At 35.6% G+C, this 25,467-nt stretch overlaps 1 protein-coding gene across 1 annotated transcript; it reads left to right on the top strand.

Annotated features, from left to right (window-relative positions):
• Window positions 1-577: 577 nt before the first annotated feature.
• On the top strand, window positions 578-24,830 carry HMMR (hyaluronan mediated motility receptor). The gene is made up of 17 exons (XM_058170637.1): window positions 578-703; window positions 2,346-2,444; window positions 3,984-4,072; window positions 5,059-5,139; window positions 6,466-6,654; window positions 10,151-10,239; window positions 10,562-10,633; window positions 13,712-13,893; window positions 15,627-15,745; window positions 17,097-17,311; window positions 18,168-18,284; window positions 18,644-18,802; window positions 19,721-19,867; window positions 20,629-20,728; window positions 21,478-21,654; window positions 22,871-23,033; window positions 23,270-24,830. Exons 1-17 carry the CDS (start codon window positions 658-660, stop codon window positions 23,302-23,304), a joined length of 2,079 nt encoding a protein of 692 aa, XP_058026620.1. The 5' UTR covers window positions 578-657; the 3' UTR covers window positions 23,305-24,830.
• Window positions 24,831-25,467: the final 637 nt, after the last annotated feature.

The raw sequence follows: 25,467 nt of genomic DNA, 5'->3' as shown, positions 1-25,467 counted from the left end.
TCAAGCAATACTTTATTTTAATACTCTTATTTTATTTATTTTCAAGCAATGCAATATGACTTTTGAAATAGAGCAGTAAATGTGGTCCTGTTTTTAGTCTCTCTTATCCCCATACCTTTTATGAGTTCAAACAAGATTGATCTGGAAGTAAAAAGACGCCAGGCTGAGGAAGCTTGCTAAATATATTCCACAATCTAGTTGACGTGTTGCAAACTGCATTCTATGCACACAGTATAAAATGTATTTTCAGTTATCTGCATAAAATGGTTCATTGAAAATCGGACAGGCTTTGAATTTATCCTTAACGGGAAAAAAGCGGGTCTAAAATACGTTAAATACTCATTTTACTTTACAACCTCAAACTGTTAATCATTTCTGTTCATATTTCATTGCAACTCAGTATGGGAGTCTAAAATCATATCGCACCATGCCTGGCTTCGCAATCTTTATTATTATACTCTATTACCTATCAAAGATCTACTACCTAATTATCTGTTTGCCCACCGTCCACGCATGCTCCACCATGGAGACCTGATTTGTTGAGTTTGGTCGAATTCTCCGATTGGCTGATTCGCGCGTTCCTTAAAGCGGGCGGGATCCTGTTCAGTTTTTGAATTTATTCTCGGCGTTCTGGCTGTGGGAAGTTGCGGGCTGGCTATGTCTTTTCCGAAGGCTCCGATCAAGCGCTTCAATGAGGCATCAAGTAAGTGAATGGGTGCTGGGCCACGCTGGGCTTGGTTTGTTTTTCCAGAGGCTGTGGTTGCTGTTCCGAAGGAAAAGATCTTTGAAAATATATTTTTCGAGCATGATGGAAAATATGCGCGATAACGTGTTATACCTTTCCTTCCGCCTTACTTTGCCGCACTTCTGTGCAACCTTCTAACTCCAGAATGATTGTAAATTGCAGGAAGTTATGTTCTTGAGATGTTCAGGGTATTATATAATCATTTTATTTCATTTCATATAGCATAGCATATTATATCACCATTTCCTTCCTCTATATGTAATAAGATAGCCTTATCCAATCCAGAGCTTTCCTAATGAAGTGGATTATAATTCCCATTATTGCCAACCGGCATTACCATTGGCCTGTAGAGAAACAGGATACTAAAGCATTGCTGGGGGAAAAAATATTGCAATTGCTTGGCCCTAATGCACTAGGATAGTGCTTTGATCATTGTTAGTCAGTGAAAAGATTGAAAAAGGAGGTGCCTGCTTATCTCATGATAAACCACAGATTCTTTTTAAAAAATTCTATTTAGCATCATCTTTTCATATCTTTTCACAGTGAACTATTTATTGCAAACCTCATGAAAAAGTAGAGCTCAAACAGATCATTCATTTGCTGGTAGGTCAGAAGGAAAGAAAAAGAAAAATTTAATTAATATAGTTATTACATACTTATGCTCATATATATGCTTATATATTATATAGTTATTTCATGTTAATGCTTATATATACTGTTACGAAAAAATTAAATCTCAATAGCAGGCTTTAGTGTTTCCAGTTCTGGAAGTGATGCAAAAATGCTTCTTATTAGGTTCCTTCCCATCTCTCCAGTCCCCATGTAAACTAACTGATTGAGCAATGGAATTAAATGGAAAGATATGGAAATGTACAAATAGAAAGGTTTGATCTTGTTCAGTAGTAAGCGAAAATGAAAGGCCCAGTTAGAAATTTAGGATGGTAAAAGATTGTCTCTTTTGAGCTGAATCTAATTCCTGATAATTTCCTGGCAACATTTTACAAGTGGTTTGTTATTGCATTGCTGTAGGGGTCATAGCTAGCCTTGTAGGTTTTCTGAGTTAAGCTTGGTTGAAGTTTGAAGGGGCTTGTTGTGCAGTTCCTATTGTGGCTGAATGGCTTTTCCCTGAAGGATAATCCTATCATCCTGGAGCTGAAGGTCTTTTGTTTTGTAGATAGACTGCCCCAGTCTTTCTTAATGGGCACCAAACATCTGCTGGGAGCAGGGAGTTTCTGTCTCCCTTAAGATTTCCATTTCTCTTTTAGGTGAAATATAATATTCTGCCTTTTTAAATGTTTCTCAAAATATTTAATTCTTCTAGGAGGGGTGACTTTCTTCAATCTCAGGTTATATTTTTTGGAACAGATACAATTTACCTTCTCTCCCTATGATGGGGACATTTTATTAAGAGTTCACAAATATTCAAAGGTATCTTTTACATTTAGTGGAACCATGAAAACAAGAAAAAAAACCCACAAAATAAACATGAATTTAAGTTAAATATAATCATTCTAATAGATTATTTTTTAAAAAGAAATTAAACTTATTTTAACTGGAGCTCTGACTTTGATTAATATCTGTCTCCTACCTACATCTCTAGCTTGTGCCCCACCACCCGGCTCTTATGATATCAAAACTTCAGATCCATCCAAAGGACCCGTGTCTTTTGAAAAGTCTCAACGATTCAAGATGCAGATGGGTAAGTAATTGGGTTATGAATGGCAATGGCTTTTGCAAAGTTTTTTCATCAGCTTTTTACTTATATGTACTTGTTTGTGTCTGTTTCTAATTTACATTGCAGTTTGATCATGTGTAGCAGCTGAATGTTGAATAACACCTTATTCACTAGGGTATCTTTCTCCGGATTTATCTCCTGTAACAATCCTTAGCAAACATAGCAGGATTTATTTCCTATCAAATTCTAGGAACTAAGAATTAAGCAGTTACTAAGAATTAAGCAATTCTTAGTGGCAAACTGAAGCTCAATGCAGTGTCTAACTTGATCAATTGGCAACCTTACCTCAAGGTTGTTGTTTCTTAACTTCAAGAGATAGAATGGGATAGAGATAAACAGGTTCATCCACTGCTAGTTAGGAACCTGACAGTGAAATAATATGAAAACGACAAAATTCAGAATGTAATAGTACAGTGAGTAATTTTTTTTAAAAAAAACTTACAACATAATGGGCATTTATTTTTTAAATTTGAAATTGGTGAAATGATTCTAAATAGTATTAGCACCCTTAATTATGTGTCTTATGCAAATTGGATTTTAATCAAATGTTTAAATAATTGCTTATGTTTGACAATTCTACTTTTAAATAAGGTAGACCTTGACTTAACAACAGTTAATTTAGTGACCATTTGAGTTACAATGGCATTGAAAAAAATGACTTATGAACATTTTTCACATTTACAACGGTTGCAGCATCATTATGGTCATATTATCAAAATTCAGTCTCTTGGCAGCTGACCCATATTTATGACAGTTCCAGCTCATGTGATCACCTTTTCCAATCTTCTTACAAGCAAAGTCAATGGGAAAGCCAGATTCACTTAGCAACTGTGGCAACAAAGGTCATAGAATGGGGCAAAACTCACTTAACAAACGTCTCACTTAGCAACAGAAATTTTGGGTTCAATTGTGGTTGTAAGTCGAGGACTCTCTGCATACACAAAAAAAGTACATTTTCGTTTTACTGTAACTGTATTCAATTGATCTTAGTTTACTAAATCAAATCTTGCAAAAACATGTGTATATGTTTCCCTGCCTAACTCCAGCATTTTTATTCTGCCAGTTCACATTTAACATGATTTTGTTTAAAACAAAGCAGTCCCTTTGGTCTTTTTAGCTGGAAGACTAAGAAAAGGAAATCCTATATTTACAGGAATTATGCATTTAAGAAGTTAACATTTCACTTTCAGATTCACATTAATCTCATTATAAAACTGTTAATATGCTTACATTTGGCATGTAAGCTTTCATGGAGCATAGAAATGGGGCAAATGATAATGTTACTTTTTGAAATGACATCATTGCCAAGTGGTACTTGTTACATACACCATTGATTTGGAACATTTAGAAGTCAAATAGATAATGTGCCTGATTTTCAAGCTTTCTGTATAAAGTGTCTATTTTCTAGTGTTTCAGTGTTGATTTAATAGCTTTGAAATATATTTGGAGGAAATTACACTCTTTAGGATGGAGAATGAAACTTCACATTTTATATTTTTGTAGAAGATGGAGGAGTCCAGCCAAATCCAAGCAACATGAAACCCGTGCCTTCCCCAGCAACAACAAGAAAACTTCCATCTCTCAGTGCAAGAGTAAGAATCATATTCTTCTTTCATGTACCATTAGCATTATTTTGTAGAGAATAAAAGATCATTTTTTTCTAAGTAGGAGTTTTTTAAATTTACAATAGAATATGTAATATCTAAATGTTAAGCAAACTGTGAGTCACATTAAAGGAGACAGAATTTGGCATTGTAATACATGGTTTCCCCAAAAATAAGACACCCCTTGATAATAGGAATAGAATAGAATAGAATAGAATAGAATAGAATAGAATAGAATAGAATAGAATAGAATTTATTGGCCAAATGTGATTGGACACACAAATAATTCGTTTTGGTGCATATGCTCTCAGTGTACATAAAAGAAAAAGAAAAAGAAAGAAAAAAAATACCTTCATCAAAGGTACAACATTTACAACACAAATGATGGTCATAGGTTGCAATTTAACCCTTAGTGATAGCAACAAAAAGTTACAGTCATAAGTGGAAGGAGATTGGTGATGAAAACAATGAGAAGATTAATAGTAGTGTAGATTTAGTAAATAGTTTGATATTGTTGAGGGAATTATTTGTTTAGCAGAGTGATGGCCTTCGGGAAAAAAACTGTTCTTGTGTCTAGTTCTTTTGATCGCATGGCAATAAAGCCAAGTGCTTATTTCAGGATTCAAAAAAATATAAGACAGGCTCTTATTTTCGGGGAAACACAGTAATTATGACTGCCAATTGTTGTATGGAGGTGGGGTTTCCAAACCCACATATTAAACTGAATAATTTAAAATTTGCTAAACTGTTTTTCAAAGTATTTTCACCAAATGTCATTAAAGATGTGTAACTCTGGGTATGATTTCCCAACAGTTGGTGTGTTTCTCAGTTGTGTGGCCATTCAAGCTGCATTTATACTTTTAAATGTTGTTTTCATAAAACGTGAAAGCAAAATCTCATTTCTAACTTTCAGTAACTTTATGAAGCAAACTTGCAGAGTTTTAATTTTAGTTTTGTATTTCTTGAATTTAAAGCCAAAAAGCATAGGAACAAAGTCTGACAAGAGTCTGATTGCCATTAAAGAATTGAAAAAGCAAAAAGAGCTGGAAAAGGAGGTATGAATCAACATTTATTTTAAGTCTGATGTGGGGTCAACACTTAGTTGATGATACATCTTAATCAATAAGCTAGCTGTGCAAAGTGGGTTTATAGTTTTTTGTCTTAACTATATGTTTTTATCTTGTATGCCAGGGTTTCTTAAACTGTTGACCTAATTACCTGTTTTTCTGGTTTTGAAGAATGTCATTACTCCCACAGAAAGACAAATTCTGTTATACCAATAAAGGAGGATATTTGTAGCTTAGGGTTGAAATGAGGGATCCTTTGTGTTCTCTGCACTTGCTCGTTTTCTTACAGAAGTTTCATTACCCAAGCTAGGTAACATCATCAGTGTTAGTAAAGAGTGTGTTTGTTGTCAGTTTATATTTTAGTGGCTTGCCCTGTCAGTGTTAGTGGAGATGGTCTCAGAGATTCTTTGGTTGGGCTGTTTACTGTTGGTTTCTTTGGCAGTTTCTTGATTGGGGCATTGTTTACTTGATTGTTGGTCTGATGGTTGAAGGAATGGTTTGCTGATCTGGGTGCTGATTGCTGGTGCTTTGGTCTTTTTGTTCCATTTTTGGCTGGTTGTTTGTCTTGCATAGTCCATAGATGCTGTTAATGTCTATGTGTCTTTTGATGGCTGTATAAACTGACAGTAAACCCCACTCCTTACTAGCCCTGATGATGTTGCCTAGTTTGGGTAATGAAACATCTACAAGAAAACAAGCAAGCTCAGAGAGCACCAAGGGCCCTTCAACTCTTGTTTTACACAAGTGACTCAGCTGCAGTTCTAAACTGGATCCGCAACTCACAGACAATGACAAATTGTTCCATTACCCTCATGATATTTCTAAATTACCCTTGAGGGTCCTTACCTCCAGTTTTGGAACCAGTGTTGTTTGCTGACCAGAGATGTTATGAATCGAGTTGCCTACAAATTTAAGAAACAAATAGAGTATCAGTAAAATTCCATATTGTTTTCAGATACTTGATGGAGAATCCGTCTTATTGTTAGCCTTTGTAAACTAGCCCCTAGCTGAAGAGAATGTTATATATGCTTTAATTTACATCTTAAATTATAGGAGTACATTAATTACTTTCACTTGCTTTATTTAACCTGTGTTTTGTGGTTTAAATATGCTATCCTGAAATTATTGGAGAAGGAGGCGCATATTACAAATAAATATATGGTTGCTTCTTTCAATGAACATGTAAGGAATGGAACCTTTCAGTCCACTGGTTTTATATTAGCAATAAATTCCCGTGTCTTTTGCCAAACTATATAAAGAGATGAACTTGCTTTCTATCTAATGTTTCACGTAATTTCATCCTGTTTTGAGTAGATTCGGATACTAATTGGAATACGTGCCCAGCAACATAAAAGATTGCAAGTCCTGGAGGAAGATCTTGCCAAGTCTGAATTAAAGTTATCTGCTGCAGTCCGGGAGAAAAACACCCTTTTAGCAAATGTTGCTTCTCTGGAAAAACAGCTTTTGGAGTTGAGAAAAAGCAATGACTTGCTCAAAACAAAGGTGCATATCGATAGTTCTCTTTAAAGGCATTAGAAAACCCCTTTTTTGGGTGGGGTAATGCTGGGCTCCTGCATTTATAGTTAGAAGATAAAATGTGACGTAGTATAGATATGTAATGGTCTGTATTCTGTGAAGATAGATGTTTTATACAGGTAACCCTTGCTTAACAACTGCCCGTTTTAGTTACTGTTTAAAGTTACAATGTTGTTATAAAAGTAACAACCATTCCTTGCACTTATGACTGTCACAATGTCCCTATGGTCATGCAGTCAACTTTGCTTATCATGACAGTGTCCTGCATCACATGATTAACATATATGAGCTTTGCAGCCAAATTCCCAACAAGCAGAATCAACAAAGAAGAATAAAATTGCAAGTCGCAGTCGCATGTCTCAATTGTTGTGAGTTTGCTTAACAACCAGAGTGAAAGTGAGGTCATACGTTTGTTATGGTCAAATAATGTCTCATTTAATTTTCCAATGGAATTGCTAGTTCCAATTGTGGTTGTTAAGTGAGGAGTACCTGCACACTTAAAAGTCATTTCTTCTACAAAAGTATTGTGGTAATAATGCTGTGTGGCAAACTTATGCATGTTTGTAGAAATTCATATTAAGTGTCAAGAAAGAGGATTTGTTTTCAAGACCATCATTGGAATACTTCATCCAGTTTTGGTCACCATAATATAAAAAAGATGTTGAGACTCTGGAAAGAGTGGAGAGAAGAGCAACAAAGATGATTAGGGGACTGGAGGCTAAAACATGAAAAATGGTTGAAGGAATTGGGTATATCTAGTTTAATGAAAAAAAGAACTCGGGATGATCTGATAGCAATTTTCCAATATTTGAGGGGCTGCCATAAGGAGAGGGAGTCAAATCTATTCTCCAAAGCACTTGAAAACAGGACAAGAAGCAATGGATGGAAACTAATCAAGGAGAGAACAACCTAGAACGAAGGAGAAATTTCCCGACAGAACAATTAATTAGTGGAACAAGTTTCCTCCAGGAATTGTGAGTGCTCCAACACTGGAGATTTTAAAGAAGAGATTGGACAACCATTTATCTGAAATGGTATAGGGCAGAGATTTGCGACCTTAAACACTCAGAGAGCCATTTGGACCCATTTCCCACAAAAGAAAACACCAGGAGCCACAAAACCCTTCCCGTGCCTGACTATTTCTTGAGCGGCCACAAAACTAGCATAAGTAGTTGAATTAAACGTTATGTTTTCTTCTGAAACTTTTTTTTCTTGGATTAATCCATGGTTGGCCTACCGGGGGGGTCGAAAAGCTCAATAAATCACATGCCAGTGAGTGTCACACATTGGCGATTGTGACACATATTTTGAGTGAAAGGGAGCTGCAGCAAAAGGGTGAAAGAGCCACATGTGTCTCCAGAGATTGCTGACCCCTGGTATAGGATTTCCTGCTTGAGCAGGGGATTAGAGTACAAGACAGACCTCCAAGATCCCGTCCAACTCTATTATTCTGTAATTTGGTAGCTCATCAGTTATCACAGATTTGGGATTAGATAATGTTTTTCTCATCCTTCATAAGTTTTGAGGTGGCCAAGGAATTTGGAGGACTGCCTTCTTTCTTTTTCGTGCCACAATTTCTACAGCAGCCTGGAGTTTCTATGACTCCTGAGGGGGAAGGAGCATGAATGAACTCCTCCTATTGAAATTGCTTCAGACTGTGCAGGCAGCCAGGGAGACTTCATAGTGGCGAAGAAATTCACAGCAGAAAACATAATCAGTTGAAGTATCTGCCACTCCCAGCAATTCAGTTAAAAAAGACTAAGAGAAATCAGAAAGAAATGTTCAAGTACCCCCAAGAATAAAGTTTTTTTTAAAAAAATAGAGTGCTTGCAAAACAGATTTCAGCACATGATTTCGCGGCACTGACATATGCATTGTGAGTATTCCATTCAAGTAGTTGCATGTTATGTATACTAGCCCTGAGGATAGTGCATATGACCTTTTTGCTTCTACTTGAATTTAAAGGAAAGGTTTTTACAGGATGCTATACTGGCATATAGTGGAGCATCTTCGTGAAATATTGGTATCCCTTAAGAATAGGAAGTCCTTGACTTACGACCACAGTTGAGCCCAATATTTCTGTTCCTAAGTGAGACATTTGTTAAGTGAGTTTTTCCCCCATTTTACCACCTCTCTTGCCACAGTTGTTAAGTGAATCTGACTTTGCTTGTCAGAAGGTGGTTAAAAGGTGATTACATGACCTTAGGACACTGCAATCATCCTAAATATCAATCGGTTGCGAAGTAGTCTAAATTTTGATCATGTGACCATGTGGATGCTACAACAGTTGTAAGTGTGCAAAATGGTCATAATTGTTGTGGTCCGTCAGCAGCCTATGGAACTGGCAACGGAGTCGGACAGCGATGAGGCTGAGGTGAGGCCAGGGCCATCAGGAAGTGAGGTGCGGACTTCAGAGCCTCCAGAGTCTGATATTAGTGAGGTGGAGGAACAGGAGGAGCCTGTTTCTAATGCACGCATGAGAAGAGCTACCAGAAGGCAAGAGCAGCTCAAGCAAAAAGGACAACTCTGGAGTAGGGCTAAGAGGTTATTGGCTCCTCCCATAAGGCTTAAAACAGACCAGCACCGGCATTTGAGCTTTGCTGGAAAACAACGTTGGTAGCTTCGTCTTCTGCTTCATCTACACCCTTTCCTTTATTTTTGTGACTTGTGAACCTTTGCCAAGAAAGGCCTTTGACAATTTGCCTAATTGTACCAAGGTTTGCGAGAGAACTGAGGAATTTGTGTTGGGAGGCATTTGTTTTAATTTGAGTTGAACGACGCTGGGAATGAAGTAATTCTCAGCTGTTCGAATAGGGTTTTTTTTCACAGACTGAGTTTCTTACTACTTGGGCCTAGGTCACAACAATAATTCATTTTTTCAGTGTCATTGTAACTTTGAACAGTCCCTAAATGAATTGTTGTAAGTCGAGGACTACCTGTATTATGATCACTCTTAAACCTCACTTATTTCTAGCGGAGAATCCAGAGTATGTTTAAGACTGTATCTGGGAGCAAAAAAGGGATTTCTGAATTAGGCATAGGATTATCTTTTTCTACTGGAATCAGATATGTCAATGTTTTCTTGTGTCGTTTCTGAAGTCAAATCTAAGTCAAATTTAATAATAAAACTGAGTTGTTCTGCCTTCTGTCATTTTTAAGTGTTTTGAAGATGGAACTGAGAACAAAATGCACAACCTCTATTTAGAATTAATGAAGTTTAGGAACAAAATGAATGCAAAAAAGATATGTATATTATCAATGTGGATTACATTTTCTCGCTTCTTAAAAATCTGTAAGTATCACAAGGTAGTATGTTAGGCCTATAGTTTTCACTAGAGAATGTGAGTTAGAATTATTACTAGTAATGTTGTTTTATTTTTCATACCTTTTCCTGGCCTAAAGAAAGTTTAAGACAGTCATAGTTCCTCTCATAATAAGTCACTGTTGGTTGATGCAATTTTAGATGGTTCCTGCTAAAAGCGGAGACATGAAAATTAAATTAAATGTGGTCCAAGGAACTATGGAAGAAAAACTAGCCCAGCCTGAAAAATTGTAAGTTATCTCATAAGTTGTCATGTACCAGCTATTTTTATTAACGTCGATGAAATGTAGTTTGGTAAGAACATATTCTGGTTTGGTATCCTCAGTATGCTATTGGTACTCAGCTTCATCTGTGTCTGAGTTGGACGTGAGAAACTGCTGAGCTACTGAATCTGTGGCTGGAGGATGTTTGGGTCTGGATTGGGAGGAACAGACCAGCTCAATCCTGATAAGGTGTTAATTAAATACAAGTATCTTTTTTTGCCAACTTGAGGCTTGGGATATATTGTGTCCTTTTTCTAAAATTTAATACTCTGATCAAACTTTATTTCAGAACAGAAACAGAGAGGCTAGTAGAAGAGAAATATGACTCGGAGAAACTCCTAGAATGTTCTATAGAACTTGGGTAAGTCAAATATACATATGAAATCCTAATTTTAGGCACGCCGTGTTGTATAAAAATTATGAGGCTTGTTCTCTATCTACTAATAGAAGTATATTTAAATATTCGTATATCTAGAGTAAACATGTTAAATGAATGAAAATTATAGATAGGCACATTGCTCACAAACCCTGATTTTCCTAAGCTATAGTTGTATATGTGATAGATGAATCTCCAGTTTCCAAAATGGCTATCCTAGCATACTGTTATGATGTATGGAGCCATAGGGGATGTAGCAAATATTATCAATTAATATTGGTGACTGGCAATAAATCCTTGCTAGCTAAGTGTTCAATTTTAAACTTGTATAGTGGACAGAGATTAAATTGATATTGCTAGATATACATGTAAAAACAATAGGCATGCATGTACATTTCTCCCTTCAAAGGAAAATATATAATGTATAAGGCTACATGTATTTTGAAGTCAAATGGGCCTTAGGAAATCTGAGCAACAACAAAGCTAGTGGAGGAGACAGTATTCCAGCTGAGCTATCCAAAATCTTAAAAGATGACACAGTAAAAGTGCTACACCCAATTTGCCAGCAAATTTGGAAAACTCAACAATGGCCACAGGATTGGAAAAGGTCAGTTTACATTCCAATTCCAAAGAAAGGCAATGCCAAAGAATGTTCAAACTATCGCACCATTGCACTCATTTCACATGCTAGTAAGGTTATGCTTAAAATCCTACAAGCTAGGCTCCAGCAGTATGTGGATCAACAACTACCAGAAGTACAGGCAGGATTTCCAAGAGGCAGAGGAACTAGAGATCAAATTGCCAACATATGCTGGATAATGGAGAAAGCTAGGGAGTTCCAGAAAAATATCTACTTCTGCTTCATTGACTATGCTAAAGCCTTTGATTGTGTGGATCACAACAAATTGTGGCAAGTTCTCAAAAAGATGGGAGTAGCAGACAATCTTATTTGTCTCTTGAGAAACCTGTATGCGGGTCAAGAAGCCACAGTGAGAACTGGACACGGAACCACTGATTGGTTCAAAATTGGGAAAGGAGTCCGGCAAGGCTGCATACTATCACCCTGCCTATTTAACTTATATGCAGAACACATCATTGGAAAGGCGGGGCTAAATGAATCAAAAATTGGAATTAAGTTTGCCGGAAGAAATATCAACAACCTCAGATATGCAGATGATACCACTCTAATGGCAGAAAGCGAAGAGAAACTAAAGAGTCTCTTGATGTGGGTGAAGGAGGAGAATGCAAAAGTTGGCTTGAAACTCAACATTAAGAAAACTAAAATCATGGCATCCGTCCCTTTCAATTCCTGGCAGATAGATGGTGAAGAAATGGAGGTAGTGACAGATTTTATTTTCCTGGGCTCCAAGATCACCGCAGATAGGGACTGCAGCCAAGAAATTAAAAGACGCTTGCTCCTGGGGAGGAAAGCTATGGCAAATCTAGACAGCGTACTAAAAAGCAGAGACATCACCCTGCCAACAAAAGTGCACATAGTCAAAGCTATGATCTTCCCAGTTGCAATGTATGGCTGTGAAGGTTGGACCATAAGAAAGACTGAGTGCCAAAGAATTGAGGTGTTTGAACTCTGGTGCTGGAGAAGACTCCTGTGAGTCCCTTGGACTGCAAGGCGAACAAACAAGTCAGTCCTAGAGGAGATCAACCCTGACTGCTCTTTAGAAGGCTAGATCCTGAAGATGAAACTGAAATACTTTGGCCACCTAATGAGAAAGAAGGACTCACTGGAGAAGAGCCTAATGCTGGGAGGGCAAAAGAAGAAGGGGATGACAGAACGAGGTGGCTGGATGGAGTCACTAAAGCAGTAGGCATGAGTTTAAATGGACTCCAGAGGATGGTAGAGGACAGGAAGGCCTGAAGGAATGTTGTCCATGGGGTCGTGATGGGTCGGACACGACTTCGCAACTAACAACAACATGTATTTTGGACCCCTCAAGGACAGCACTGATTGAAGTAACTATTTTCATTCATTCATTCATTTATTAAATTTCTATACCGCCCTTCTCCCGAAGAACTAAGGGCGGTTTATAGCCAACATAAAACAATATTTATAAACAAACTTAAAAGACAGTATAAAAATCTAATTCAATTTGGCTAGTACCAATTAAAAATTATGCTAAAAAACAATGATAAAACCCCATATAAAACAACAGTATCTTAGGCCAACCCTGCATGGTGAAATAAAAAAGTCTTGAGCTCACGACGGAAGGTCCGGAGGTCGGGGAGTAATCGTAACCCTGGAGGAAGCTCATTCCAGAGGGTGGGTTCCCCCACAGAGAAGGCTCTCCCCTGGGGGTCGCCAGCCGGCATTGTTTGGCTGACGGCACCCTGAGTAGACCCTCTCTGTGGGAGCGCACAGGTCGGTGGGAGATTATCGGTGGCAGCAGGCGGTCCCGTAAACCCCGGTCCTGTGCCATGGAGTGCTTTAAAGGTGGTTACCAACACCCTGAATTTTAGTTCTTTGTTCCTCAAAACAGTTCTGCAGAAATTCAGAACAGAAAACTTGCCCATCCTTTTAACCATCTGTCTTTACTGATTATCACTTTACGGGGATTGTCAAATATGTCAATGTTTTCACATGAAACCTTTTAAGATTTCAGCCTGCGAAGCACTAAATTCAAATTAAGATCAGATAGAATCTCTGATTTTAATCATTTTAACTTATTTTTGAACAATTAATTTTCATGCTTGTGAAATTGTTTTGTGATGCTTGATACCACTCGTCTTACTGCATACAATGCAACTGAAGAGTCAATGAAAGGATTGGCTGGGAACAGATATAATCTAAAGTACTTCAACTGGAAGCAAAAGGCTGTGTGATATAGAAGGAAGATATTGTGGTTTATCTTCAGTGGTTATATATGGCTACTACTGCTTGACTACTTTTCGACACAAATTACTTTAAAAGAAGTTACAATAAATAAGACCCCGCTCCAATTAATTTGTATATTATACACAAGAAAATGAGCTGGAATATACTTCACCAACCATATTATAGTAAAATATAATGACAAAACTAGTGTGATTTTTCTTTCATTCCAATAGTAATGTTGCAGAAGAAGATGATGATAAATACAAGCTGCATATTCTCCAACTACAGGAAATAATAGAATCTAAAAACAAGGACATTGAAACATTGGAAAGTAATCTTCATCTGAAAGAAACTATGCTGTCTACACAAAGTAAAGAACTGAATGGAAAGTGCAAAATACTTGAGGAGCAGAAAGGTAACTCCAGTGATACAGTTTGTGTACATATTACTGTACAACAAAATAAACCATTTGTTAGGATTTAGAATCAAAACTATTTCTAAGCTTGGCTGAGAAATATTTTCTTTCTTTCCATCATGACAAAGAAAAATCAACATGGCCTATTATTAGATGAAAGAATTACTAGATGGTAATGTCTGATCTCCAGGCAAATACTACCTTGAGAGCAATAGTTTCTGCTTTAACTGAGTTGCACACTAATATATATTATAACAGGAATATATGTCAGAAGATTTTTTTTTATGCTGACTTCTGAGTTGCTTCATCCCAACTCCCATAGTGTGGTGGGCTGGTTTCTATGTTAACTTGAACCTTAGAAAAAGGATATAAGGAAAATGTATCTACCTGTGCTTTTGGGATATATTTAGCAACATAGTCAGGTGCTTAAATTACTATTCAAAATATTGAAAAGTTGTAACATGAGCTTTTATCATGTTTCTTAATAGTTAACGAAATGGATTCTATATTGATTTCTTAAGGGAATTAGATCACTAACATGCATGTTTATGCATTTAGTTGTCTAGCTTTAAGGATGGAATCCATTAGCATTTCCATTAATGTTATACATTGATTACTAAATATTTGTCCTTTCTATGAGCTCCGTTTAGCATCACATCAACTTTCTTCTACCTGCATCTTTCTATAGTAGATTAGGGCAGTGTTTCTCAACTATGGCAGCTTTAAGATGCATGGACTTCAACTCCCAGAATTCCAGCTTTGCTTGAATGATAGGAAGCGTTGCTGGGTAGGAAATTCTGGGAACTAAAGTCTATGCATTTTTAAGGTGGCACAGTTGAGAAATACTGGGTTAGGGAAATGGGGAGATTAAGAAGGAAAGGGACCTTAAATTGAAATTCCAAAGGCAGATGGAACTACTGGAAACGTGCATATAATTTCTACTATAATCAGGGCATTACTAAATCATGGCAGATCCTACAAACACTTAGGTACTTTGTTCACACCTAAGTTATATATTGTGTACATAACAGAAAAAAATCTTAAGTTGTGCCAAGAAATATACTCTTTTTTTTTTTTGTTTACATTTATATCCCGCCCTTCTCCGAAGACTCAGGGCGGCTTACAATGTATAGGGCAATAGTCTCATTCTATTTGTATATATTTTTTTTTACAAAGTCAACTTATTGCCCCCCCAACAATCTGGGTCCTCATTTTACCTACCTTATAAAGGGTGGAAGGCTGAGTCAACCTTGGGCCGGGCTCGAACCTGCAGTAATTGCAGGCTTTGTGTTCTAATAACAGGCTTCTCTGTAGCCTGAGCTATCCCGGCCCATTATTTTTGCCTTTAATAGGCTATTATAAAAATTTAGAGAGAGCCCTAAAAAGTGTTGCTATTTTAATGGATCCCAGCAGCTTGAAAAGAAAATGTTCAATCATTTACTTGGATTTTTAAAGAAAGAAAAAATTTGAAAACCACTCTGGAAATCACTTTTGCTCTGTCAATTGCATTTCTAAGAATTAATTCAGGTTTGAGAGCTTCTAAGTAGTTCAGATGGTATTCAAAGGGCTCTAATAATATGTTATTATGAAACAGTTTATGGGGAGAAACCTAAGCTGTCAGATTTTCCTGTAATAGTAAAAATGATCAAGGAATGTAGAAAATATATGAACATGAGAATAGAATTATAGATATGTATGTGAGTTCTTATGTAAAAAGCAAACTTCTCATTTAGAGAAATGTGTCCATGAATATGAAGAAAAGAATCAAGTTATGAATGCTGAGATACAATGCTTAAAAGAAAAACTTTCTATAGAAGAACAGGAACACCAAAAGCAAAAGATGATTTTTCAGGTAAAAAAAATGGTTAAGATAACTAAAGGTTTGTTTATAATTGTGTAAACTTCAACATGTACTGAGCATCCTCTGTGTGTTGCTGAGTTATTCCATATAGTTTTCTATCTGGAAGAAGGAGTCCATGTTTCCCAGGACTTCTGGCCCTCTCAGTGGAATTCAGTCATCAGATATGCTATCCTTCTGGATCCTGCAAGAATTTGGAAGTGGAAGGCATTGTTTTAAAATGATTCTGTTCCTATCTGAATGGATGATGCCATTCTTTAGTTGAGCCTCTCTACTACATAGAGCTTGGCTCTATCTTCCTGCTGTTTAATATCTACATGAGATTTTTGAGAGATTATCAGTCAGTTTGGGGTGTACAATCGCTGATGACACTCAATTATACATTTAGGAATGTATCCTAGTCAAATGTCTAGAGCAGGGGTCCCCAAACATGGCAGCTTTAAGACTTGTGGACATCAATTCCCAGCTATGCTGGCTGGAGAATTCTGGGAGTTGAAATCCACAAGTCTTAAAGCTGCCAAGTTTGAAGACTTCTGGTCTAAAGGCTACGAGGGGCCAATTAGGTCAAAACAAGCTCTAACTCCTTGAAGATTGGATAACTATTTGTAGGTGATGATTGAAATGTGATCCCAATCCGTAAATATGAGGTCATATTTTTCTTGAAGGAGAAAGGGGAAATATGGGATCCTCCCTAAATTCATAACTACTCTTGAGCAGATAGTATACCAGTTTAGGTATTTCTGGAGTAATAAACCTTGCAATTCATAATTTCTGCTTCTGAAGATGACTCTGAAGTTGTAATAGGTTAAAAAGTAGAAGCCCAACTATTAACAGGTGGAAATATCTTTAGCTGTATAACATTTATGGTAAAGTTTTGCTACAGGTTACCGATATGATTCTGAGGCCAATTTAAGGTGATTTTAACCTGTTCAGCTTTGCATGGCTTGATATTAAGGTATTTGCAGGATTATCTCCCCTAAGAAGAAACAATCCATTCATTCCAGAAAAAGCTGTTCTGGCTCCCTATCTCATGTGTGGAAGAAAAACTAAAAATCTTATAGTAATACCTTGACCTTGAGATTTTGGAAGACAACTCTATTTGCTTGCGTTTCACATGATGATGTACAGTATTATTTTCTTCTATGCAAAATTATATTAAGTAGGATAGCAGAGAAATATTGTTATAAATATAAATCTAAAAAAATAAATGGGAAGCCTGAGTCATATGTGGAGGTTATAAGTTCTTGATTCATTCCTTCTTGTAAATATTATATTTTTCAGGTAGAAGGAAAACTTGTTGTTAATGGCCATATTTTATTTGTATTTTTGTTGACACCCACTTCAGGAAACTTCAGCTGATATGCATCAGAAGTTACTTAAATTCCAAGAGGAGATAGCTAAAGAGAGAGAGATACTAAAGACAGAATTGAAAGAAGCCATGGATGAGCTGGATAAATTGCACACTAAAGAAGCTAAAGTTGAGAAGCTTTTAAAGCATTTGGAACAGGTTAATGAATTCCAAAATGAGGAGTTATCACAGCTGGAAACAAAACTGCAAAGGTTTGTAGAAAAGCAGACTCCTATTGAAATTATCTGTGTCAATTAGTTAATAGGATTATAGAATAGATTTCTTTTTTGAAGCCTGTATTCTCAGATCTTTTCTGAATGTTCAAATTCCTTTTGGACAGAATTGGGCTACCTGTGCTAAGAAGAAACTTAATTTTCCCATTGAAGAAGCAGAAGTAAGGCCATGAACTACTGGATAAATGCCCTTTTCATAAACGGTAGACAATGTAGTCCAGTAGTGCATGGCTTGAGATCCCAGCTTTGTCTAGAGATTCCCAAAGTTGTTACCAAAATGTAAAGTTTTATATGATAGGAAAATAAAATGAATAAATATGTGAAATATATATATATATATATATATATATATATATATATATATATATATATATATATATATATAATGAATGTTGAAGTATATAAAATGATATAGTCTGTACTACTGTTGTGTAAAGGAAAAATTGTAATGATATATATATATATATATATATATATATATATATATATATATATATATATATATATATGTATAAAAATGTGATTAAGCAATAAATATGTCAACTTTTTTAGTTTAAATTAAACAGATTATTGAAAATTAAGGATGAGTCGAAAGATTTTGTATTATCTTTTTTACCCTTACTCTTCCTATATTGCCCAAATGTTTCATGCTATCTGTGGAGTTTCAGAATAGAAATTTCCAGAGGTCTCCCATTCACATCCATTTAAGTGTGAACTAATTAAATTCAATTTAAAAGAATAATCCTCCTTTATGCTCTGTTTGTAGCTTCCAGTTCAACCTGTAGATTTTGGAGTGCTAAAAATATTAACAGGTGAATATTATTACTTTCTATAGGAAAAGTGCAGAGTTGGAAGAAATGGCTGTGTCACATAAGAATATCATTGAAAAGCTTCAAGGGGAATATAACCAGCTCCAGTTTAAATTTGGAGAGACCTCAGCTGAATTTGAAAAGTAAGTCAGTACCATGGGGCATAGAAGGATTGGAAGAGTCTTATTTGTTTGGTATTGGGAACTCTTGTCTTTCCATAGTCTGGAAGTAGTCATCTGTTTCAGAGTGACTATATAGAAACAGGAATCAATATCTTGTACTGTGTTTCCTTGCTTTAAGTAGCAAAGGCTCACTGAAGTGAACAAATTTCACTTTAAAAATGAATAAGCTCTATTGTTTCTCTCTCTTAGTACAACCTGTCATACATGAGCTTTGGGATAACCCTTTGTATCTGGATGGTGGGTAAAAGCATAAAGATGATCGAGGTTAAGAGTACTATGCTCAAGTCAAAAGTAATGTAAACTTTTAAAATCTTCCTTAGTTACAAAGTCTGCATGACTGAAGAGATTACATGCCTCAAACAAGACAAAGCTGTTTTGCAGGAGAGATTAACTGAGATGAATAGGACAGTCCAGAATGCAACTCATGCAATGCAAGAAGAACAGCATGCTAAAGACCAGGCAAAAGAAGATTATATGAGGTATGGACAGTTGGGAAATTTTGCCGAGACGATTTGACTACAAAGACTGTACTTGGTGTTTTGTGGCATTTATAGAATCAGATAACTGAAAGTGACAGTCTAGCTCATCAAGTCCAACAACTTTATATAGGAATTCAAATTAAAGTGTCAGTGACAATTGGATACCCAATCTCCATTATGTATTCAGTGAAGTGAGGCCCTCATTCCTAACTGATTCTATTGTCAAACTGCTATGACTATGATTGGGACTTTTCTTCCAATATTTTGTTCTGTTGTGTTCTAGTTTCTGACTGCTTTAGAATGATGTAGTTTCCATCAAAATGCTAATTTATAGGAAATTCTAATTTCTATCAAGTTTATTTTGGATTAGTTTAAGAGAGAACAAACTACTTGGAGAAGATTATCTGTCTTGATTCAGCCAGAAAGTTTGCAGGTTGACAGGAAATTTTATAAAAGTATACATCTCCTTTCACCCCCAGCTCTGCAGTATGTGAATCATATATTGCTGAATTAATATCTACAATGATTTCAATAGGAAAAACGTTTAGATCAGCAGAAGAGTAGCAGATTTTACCCTATAGGATTTGCTTTTATAGAAAGACAAATAAACAAAAATCCTAGGATTTATATCCAACATCCAGAGTATATTATTAAAAGACACAACAAACATTTGGAATTAAACAATTTGTTTTTTCTATTATTGTAGTCTTTTTCTGGAAAGATGTTTTCCAGTACTTGAACTTTAGCAGTATAATTTAGACAGTGCGGTTTTTATTGTTTTCTGATCTAGAGATCAACCTATCTTTTGCCCATTTATGTCATAACATGTAGCACATTCTTTTTTTAGGATAAAATTTTGCCTATTTCCAACCATCCTTAACATTACTGAAAATTGCTCCTTTTTCTTCTCCCTTTAAGGGTGCTTCTTGACAGTCAAACAAAAATAGCACAAAAAGATGCAGAAATAGACAAAATCAAGGAACTGAGCACTATGCAAATTGCTAACCTACAAGCCAAACTGGAGCAGCAAAGTGAAGAACTGAACAAAAAACTGGAAATAGAAAGGTGAGTTTCAGGTGTCTTGCGTGGGAACTTCAGAGGAAAATACTTTGAATCTTGGGGAGAAAAAGAATGTGAGTTCTGATCACATTTAAAAAGAAATCACATTCTAGGCATTAGAGCAGCAGTGAGCAACCTGAGACTCTTTGACAGGAATACCTGATTTTTCTTTCCCCAGGTAAAACATAAAGTTGGACTTTGGATGACTGTTAATTGATCTTGTTTTTCCCCAAATTCCAGAAAAAAATATGGCACAGTAGATTAAAAACTAATTTTGATTTAATTTACATATAAATTACCTTTAGTAGATTATAGCTAATATTATCACACTCCCTGCATTAAAAAAAAAAACCCTTACTGCCCCATTTTCGACCCATTTTGCCCCATTCTATCATTCAAATGCTTCCAAGATCAAGGGATTATGTACTTCAGCAAAAATTTGAAGAAAAAAAAAAGAATTTCCAAAGCCAGAAATTTTGTTGTAAACCAGTTTGAGAAGCTTTGGCATATAAAGAGAAATATAAATATATTAATTAAATGAAAATTATTTGCTGTCATCCTACTCTAGAGAATAGGGAAGAGGGGAGAATAAAGGTGATATCAGACAAAAGGGTATCAGAAGAAAAAAAAAAACCTCCAAAAGTGAGAACATTGTCTTATCCCATCTATTGGCATGCTGTATTCCAAAAGAATGTGGTCCCAGAGGGAATGGCTGTCTACATAAATACATATAATTAGAAAATGTATGCAATATTTTTTGTTTCTAGGAAAATCATTACAGAAAAAATTGGAGCAGATTACAAAAAGAATATAAAAACTTGGCGTGCGCTCTATGAAGACCTGTATAATAAAGTAAAACCTTTTCAGGTTAGTCCTTAATAAGCGCTGATAGGTTTGGGCAATTTTTGATATTACTTTGGAACTCCAAAATCAACCTGGATTTTTAACTATGTCTTGGATGCTCCCATGGTTTTAATACTACAAATGCCCTGTATTAATGGATGGCACTTGCAGTGACTTGATTATTATGGTTCGTTGCACAGTCAGTCTAGATTTGGCGTTTTTATCCTACCTTATCAATTTTTTCCCAAGGACCTGGAATAGGCAGATATTGATGTTTCATAATGTTAAAGATATAATCACAGGATGTAAGCTGTTCCAAATAAAGCTGCCTTTTGTAATTGACTCACGGTGTTTTTGTGGTGACACTACTTTGAACAAAGATAGTCAACTCCTATTCCATTTGTTTTGGGATTGTATTCATAGAGCTTATTTACCATTGGTACTACCTTTGTCTTCTTTGCCACAGACATTCTATTTCTATTTGAAGTTGTTTGTATTTTTTTATCTTCTCCAGTTAGTATTTAAATATAGGTATAGTCTGATGTTAAAAGAATTTATCAACACAAGCATGTGCAGGAAAGTAATTTTTCCGATATCATTGGTAATTGTATCATATGGGGATTGGGGGACCCTTCTGAACTGTGAGAGGGGTAGCACAACTGAGAAAGAGATCACCTCATCCTATTTTTATGGATTCTGTTGAGTCGATCAGGGACATCATTTGAGATTTGCTGGTCATCATGATTCAACATATATTTTACTTTGCATTTCAGCAACAGTTAGATGCATATGAGGCAGAGAAAAATGCCCTTCTAAATGAGCATGGTGCAACCCAAGAAGAACTGAACAAAATTAGTGATGCTTATGCTAAGTTGCTGGGCCATCAGAATCAGAAGCAGAAGATCAAACATGTAATGAAACTGAAAGACGAGAATACCCAACTAAAACAGGTCTGTGCTACTCCATGAAGGACACAGATTTATGTTTATCTGTGATAGGGAGAGACAGAAATATCAAAGGATATGTAAATAACCAAGGTGCCTCTGTATGTGTATGTTAAAAGTGGGAGAAAACTCAAAATAGGATGTCAAATTGATATATTTGTGCGTAAAGAACATCTAAACAGTACTTAGCAATAATATTTAGCAACAGCGTTTAGATTTATTCCATTGTTTTACAACCTCAGCATAATGCCACCAACAATCTGGGTCCTCATTTTATTAACCTCAGAAGGATGTAAGGCTGAGTCAGCTTTGAGCCCCATCAGGATCGAACTCCAGACTGTGGGCAAAGTTAGCCTGCAAATACTACATTCTAACTATTGTGCTACCAGATTCCTAATATATAATTGAACAACTGTATGTTAAGCAGCTATGAAACAATCAAACATGTTAAAGGTAGAGTTTATCTCCATCCCCATTAATTAGCAAGGAGTAAAGCCAACATTCATAGAATTTTATTGGTGAAAAGACCCACTATTGATAGAAGTGAGTAAAAAAAAGGATCAAGACAGCAACTAGTAACATTTGCTGGACGAAAAAACATGCCTCGAATTAATTGTCAAACACTAGCCATGCGAAGAAGAACAGAAACAAAAAGAAGGGATAGGCAATTAATCCATCAGGAAATTGAACAGTTGATACATATGCCTGAAACTGGATTGAGTTTGGAAGGATGGAAGTGATAATCAAGAATCATGTCACCTATATATAGTACAATATAATAGGACTAGACACAATTTAGGCTGATAAAACAGACTCAAGAAAATAAAAGTTTCTCCACTTCAAACATAGCTACTATTAATGTTTTTCCGTTTTTCCCTAGATTTAGTTGATAAGAAAAAAAAACCCTTTTGTCCTTTGAACTAAAGAGTTAGCCATTCCTTTCTCTTATATATGAACCTTTCTTATAAATTTAAGCGAATACCTACTCTTGGCTTCTTGCTAACCACAAAGTTTGCACAAACTGACTCAAAAACATTTGTTTGGATTAGAACATGGCAATTTTGATATGTGACGAGACATATGATAAATGAAAGATACATGTCATGAGTGTTTTGAACCCTCAACAATATCACACAGCTTTTTGGTGCAATTGATCAGGGGACATATACTGTCATATTTGTAATATCTGGAATTTATCTTGCATTGGGATGTTTTCTTTTAGGACTTATTAAAGTTGCGTGCCCAAATAGCAAAGGAAAAACAAGCAAGGGAAGAGCTCCAAGATGAAATTAATGAAATTCAAGGTGTTAGACGGTTTGATCCTTCTAAAGCTTTTCAGCATCCTAGCAAGGAAAATATTGTTCCCAAAACACCTTTTAAAGAAAGTGAGTATTTATAACTATCTTCCATAAATATTAAAAACTTGGCCCTGTATACATCAACCAGCAGAGTAGCTTTAATATGTTTATTCTATTTAGCACTATCAATGTATTTATTGTTTTATTTATGCTTAATTAACTATTTGGTGGCAGTAATTCCAGTTATTGAACAGATCAGAAATGCAATGAATATTAAATCTGTAATTATAATAATTTCAATTAACTTCTTATTTATTTAACAGGTAACAGAAACAAAAATCAAGCTGTTCTACACTGATCAAGAACAAATTCACACTTGAGATTCATCTTTCCAAGAAAGTATTGTCTATTGCCTTGTATGCTACAATCTATATTTCTACAATAGAAAGTTGTCTTTAAATATATATTTTAATAAAGCAAGTAATTAGCACTTTTAAATTATCTAAAATGCAAATGGGCACAGCAATTCTAAAAAATATCAATAGGGCACAATTATCAAACATTTAAGTGAAACCTGGTAATTTTTGTAGCAGACTCAGTATACAAGACCTAAGTGGAACTTCTTTAGATGCATACACAGGGTATGTTACATAGTTAAACTTTTGACTTTTGTTCAGTATTTTAGAAATTGAAACAGTTACTTCAATGATGCATCTTTTATGTACACTTGAGAGCATATGCACCGAGACAAATTCCTTGTGTATCCATTCACATTTGTCCAATAAGGAATTCTATTCTATGATCATAAACAGTTCAAAGTTGTGGAAGTGCTTAGTCTTCAAACATTATGCAGCTCATAATTTCCTTTTTTAAAATTACCATGCTAATTGATATTTTTAGCTTCTGAATTGAACTATGTATGATTCTGATTTTAAATATTATTTGCATTAGGTTATAATAGTAATTGATTTTGATAAATAAAATGATAAGCCTTCATTTTATTAAAAGAAATTTGTGAGACTCACAATTACTAGATGCTTTCCTGAGTCATATTTTAATTTTGTATGTAACTATTAACTGTATGTAACTGTTATGTCCTTTAGTTTTCTATTTGTTACCCATGTCTTATTCTATAGATAGAATAAACTGTGGGAAGCCAAACAGCTTCAATCAGCAAAACAAACAAGGCAATTTATTTCCCCATCCTCAATTTGACTACCCTGGGGAAATTCTTTATTTTCACAATACTGATGATGCTAAGTTTATTACTAACTTCACTGTGGAACTTATTACATTTCCATAAAGACCCACAAGAAGCCTTTGTGGTAAGGATTTCTCCAGGACTGGATGTGATATGTTTTCAGCATGTTGAAGGTTGAACTTTGGATATGCAATAAATAAATTTATATGGTCACCCATCTCACAAGAAGTGAGCAGCAAATGGAAAAAAACAGCATAAAAACAATAAAGATCAATAGTGATAATAATTTCAAACTTGTAATGGCTTGTCTTCCAGATTTTACTATGCAGTTTCAGGAAGCTAGTTAATGCAAAGTAAATTTAGTTTAGAGCTACAAAAATTTTGAGGGCAATCAGATTGCATTTGCAACCTTACTTCAACAGTTTCAAATAAGTAAGGACTTCCTAAGAGGACTATAAGAGCACAAAAGTGCCTACCGTACCTGTCCTATTGTTCTCTTCATTATAGTATTATATTTATACTTTTACTTATACTTTTACTTATATACTTTTTCTCTCATGATGGGTTATTGTTTATGTTGATGATTGTATATACTGTCGTGACAAAAAAATAAAGTAAAAGCTAAAGCACTAAGAAATTAGGTAGCACTTTCACTTTCAATTGGATATAAAAGAGCTCACCAGGTTCCTTTTTATCTGCATTAAAGCAACCTACTTTGAACTGTGTGGCAAGTTTGAGCATGCCGTTTTTACGCATATTTTCCATGGTTTTTAGTATATGCCTATCGCACATTACCTCATTTGCAAAGATTTCTGGCTTAGAGAATAAAGTCAAGTCTGTCTTGCATACCAAACCACTAGCGTTGTGTTACACTGACTTAAGAAGTGCTTCGAGGCAAAGAAGTATAAATTCAGTTCATGGGGAGGCGGGGTCAGGATGTTTTCATGTTTTATTTATTTTATTTATTTTGTCACAACAGTATATATAAGCATAAGCATGAAATAATTATACAGTATTTTTTGTTTTTTACTCTAATATTTCCGGGATAAGAAAATGTACAAAAAGCGGTCCCTGGCTGCTTTCTCAGGGTGGGTAAGTTTCTAAAACATATAGATGTAGAAACATATATATATGTGTGTGTGTGTGTACGTATACACAAACATACTGCGGGAAGTCCAGTTCAGAAAGTTAAGCTCCCAAAGAAGCCAGCAAAGCCATCTCGAAGACGAAAAACTGGGTCGGGTTTGCCCCTCCCCTCCCTCCATAGCGCACGCCGTCCGCACGTCCGCAGTGAGGCGCTCTCTCTGAACTCCGCCTCCC

The sequence above is a fragment of the Ahaetulla prasina genome, chromosome 2 (assembly GCF_028640845.1).
Source record: "Ahaetulla prasina isolate Xishuangbanna chromosome 2, ASM2864084v1, whole genome shotgun sequence".
NCBI classification, from domain to species: domain Eukaryota; kingdom Metazoa; phylum Chordata; class Lepidosauria; order Squamata; family Colubridae; genus Ahaetulla; species Ahaetulla prasina.
This window is presented reverse-complemented; position numbering and strand designations above follow the sequence as displayed.

Bases quoted from the DNA above. Each gene is read 5' to 3' on its own strand.
- HMMR (XM_058170637.1), top strand. From the start codon at position 658: ATGTCTTTTCCGAAGGCTCCGATCAAGCGCTTCAATGAGGCATCAA. The intron at 704-2,345 runs GTAAGTGAATGG...CTACATCTCTAG, and splicing joins GCGCTTCAATGAGGCATCAA to CTTGTGCCCCACCACCCGGC. The intron at 10,240-10,561 runs GTAAGTTATCTC...ACTTTATTTCAG, and splicing joins CTAGCCCAGCCTGAAAAATT to AACAGAAACAGAGAGGCTAG.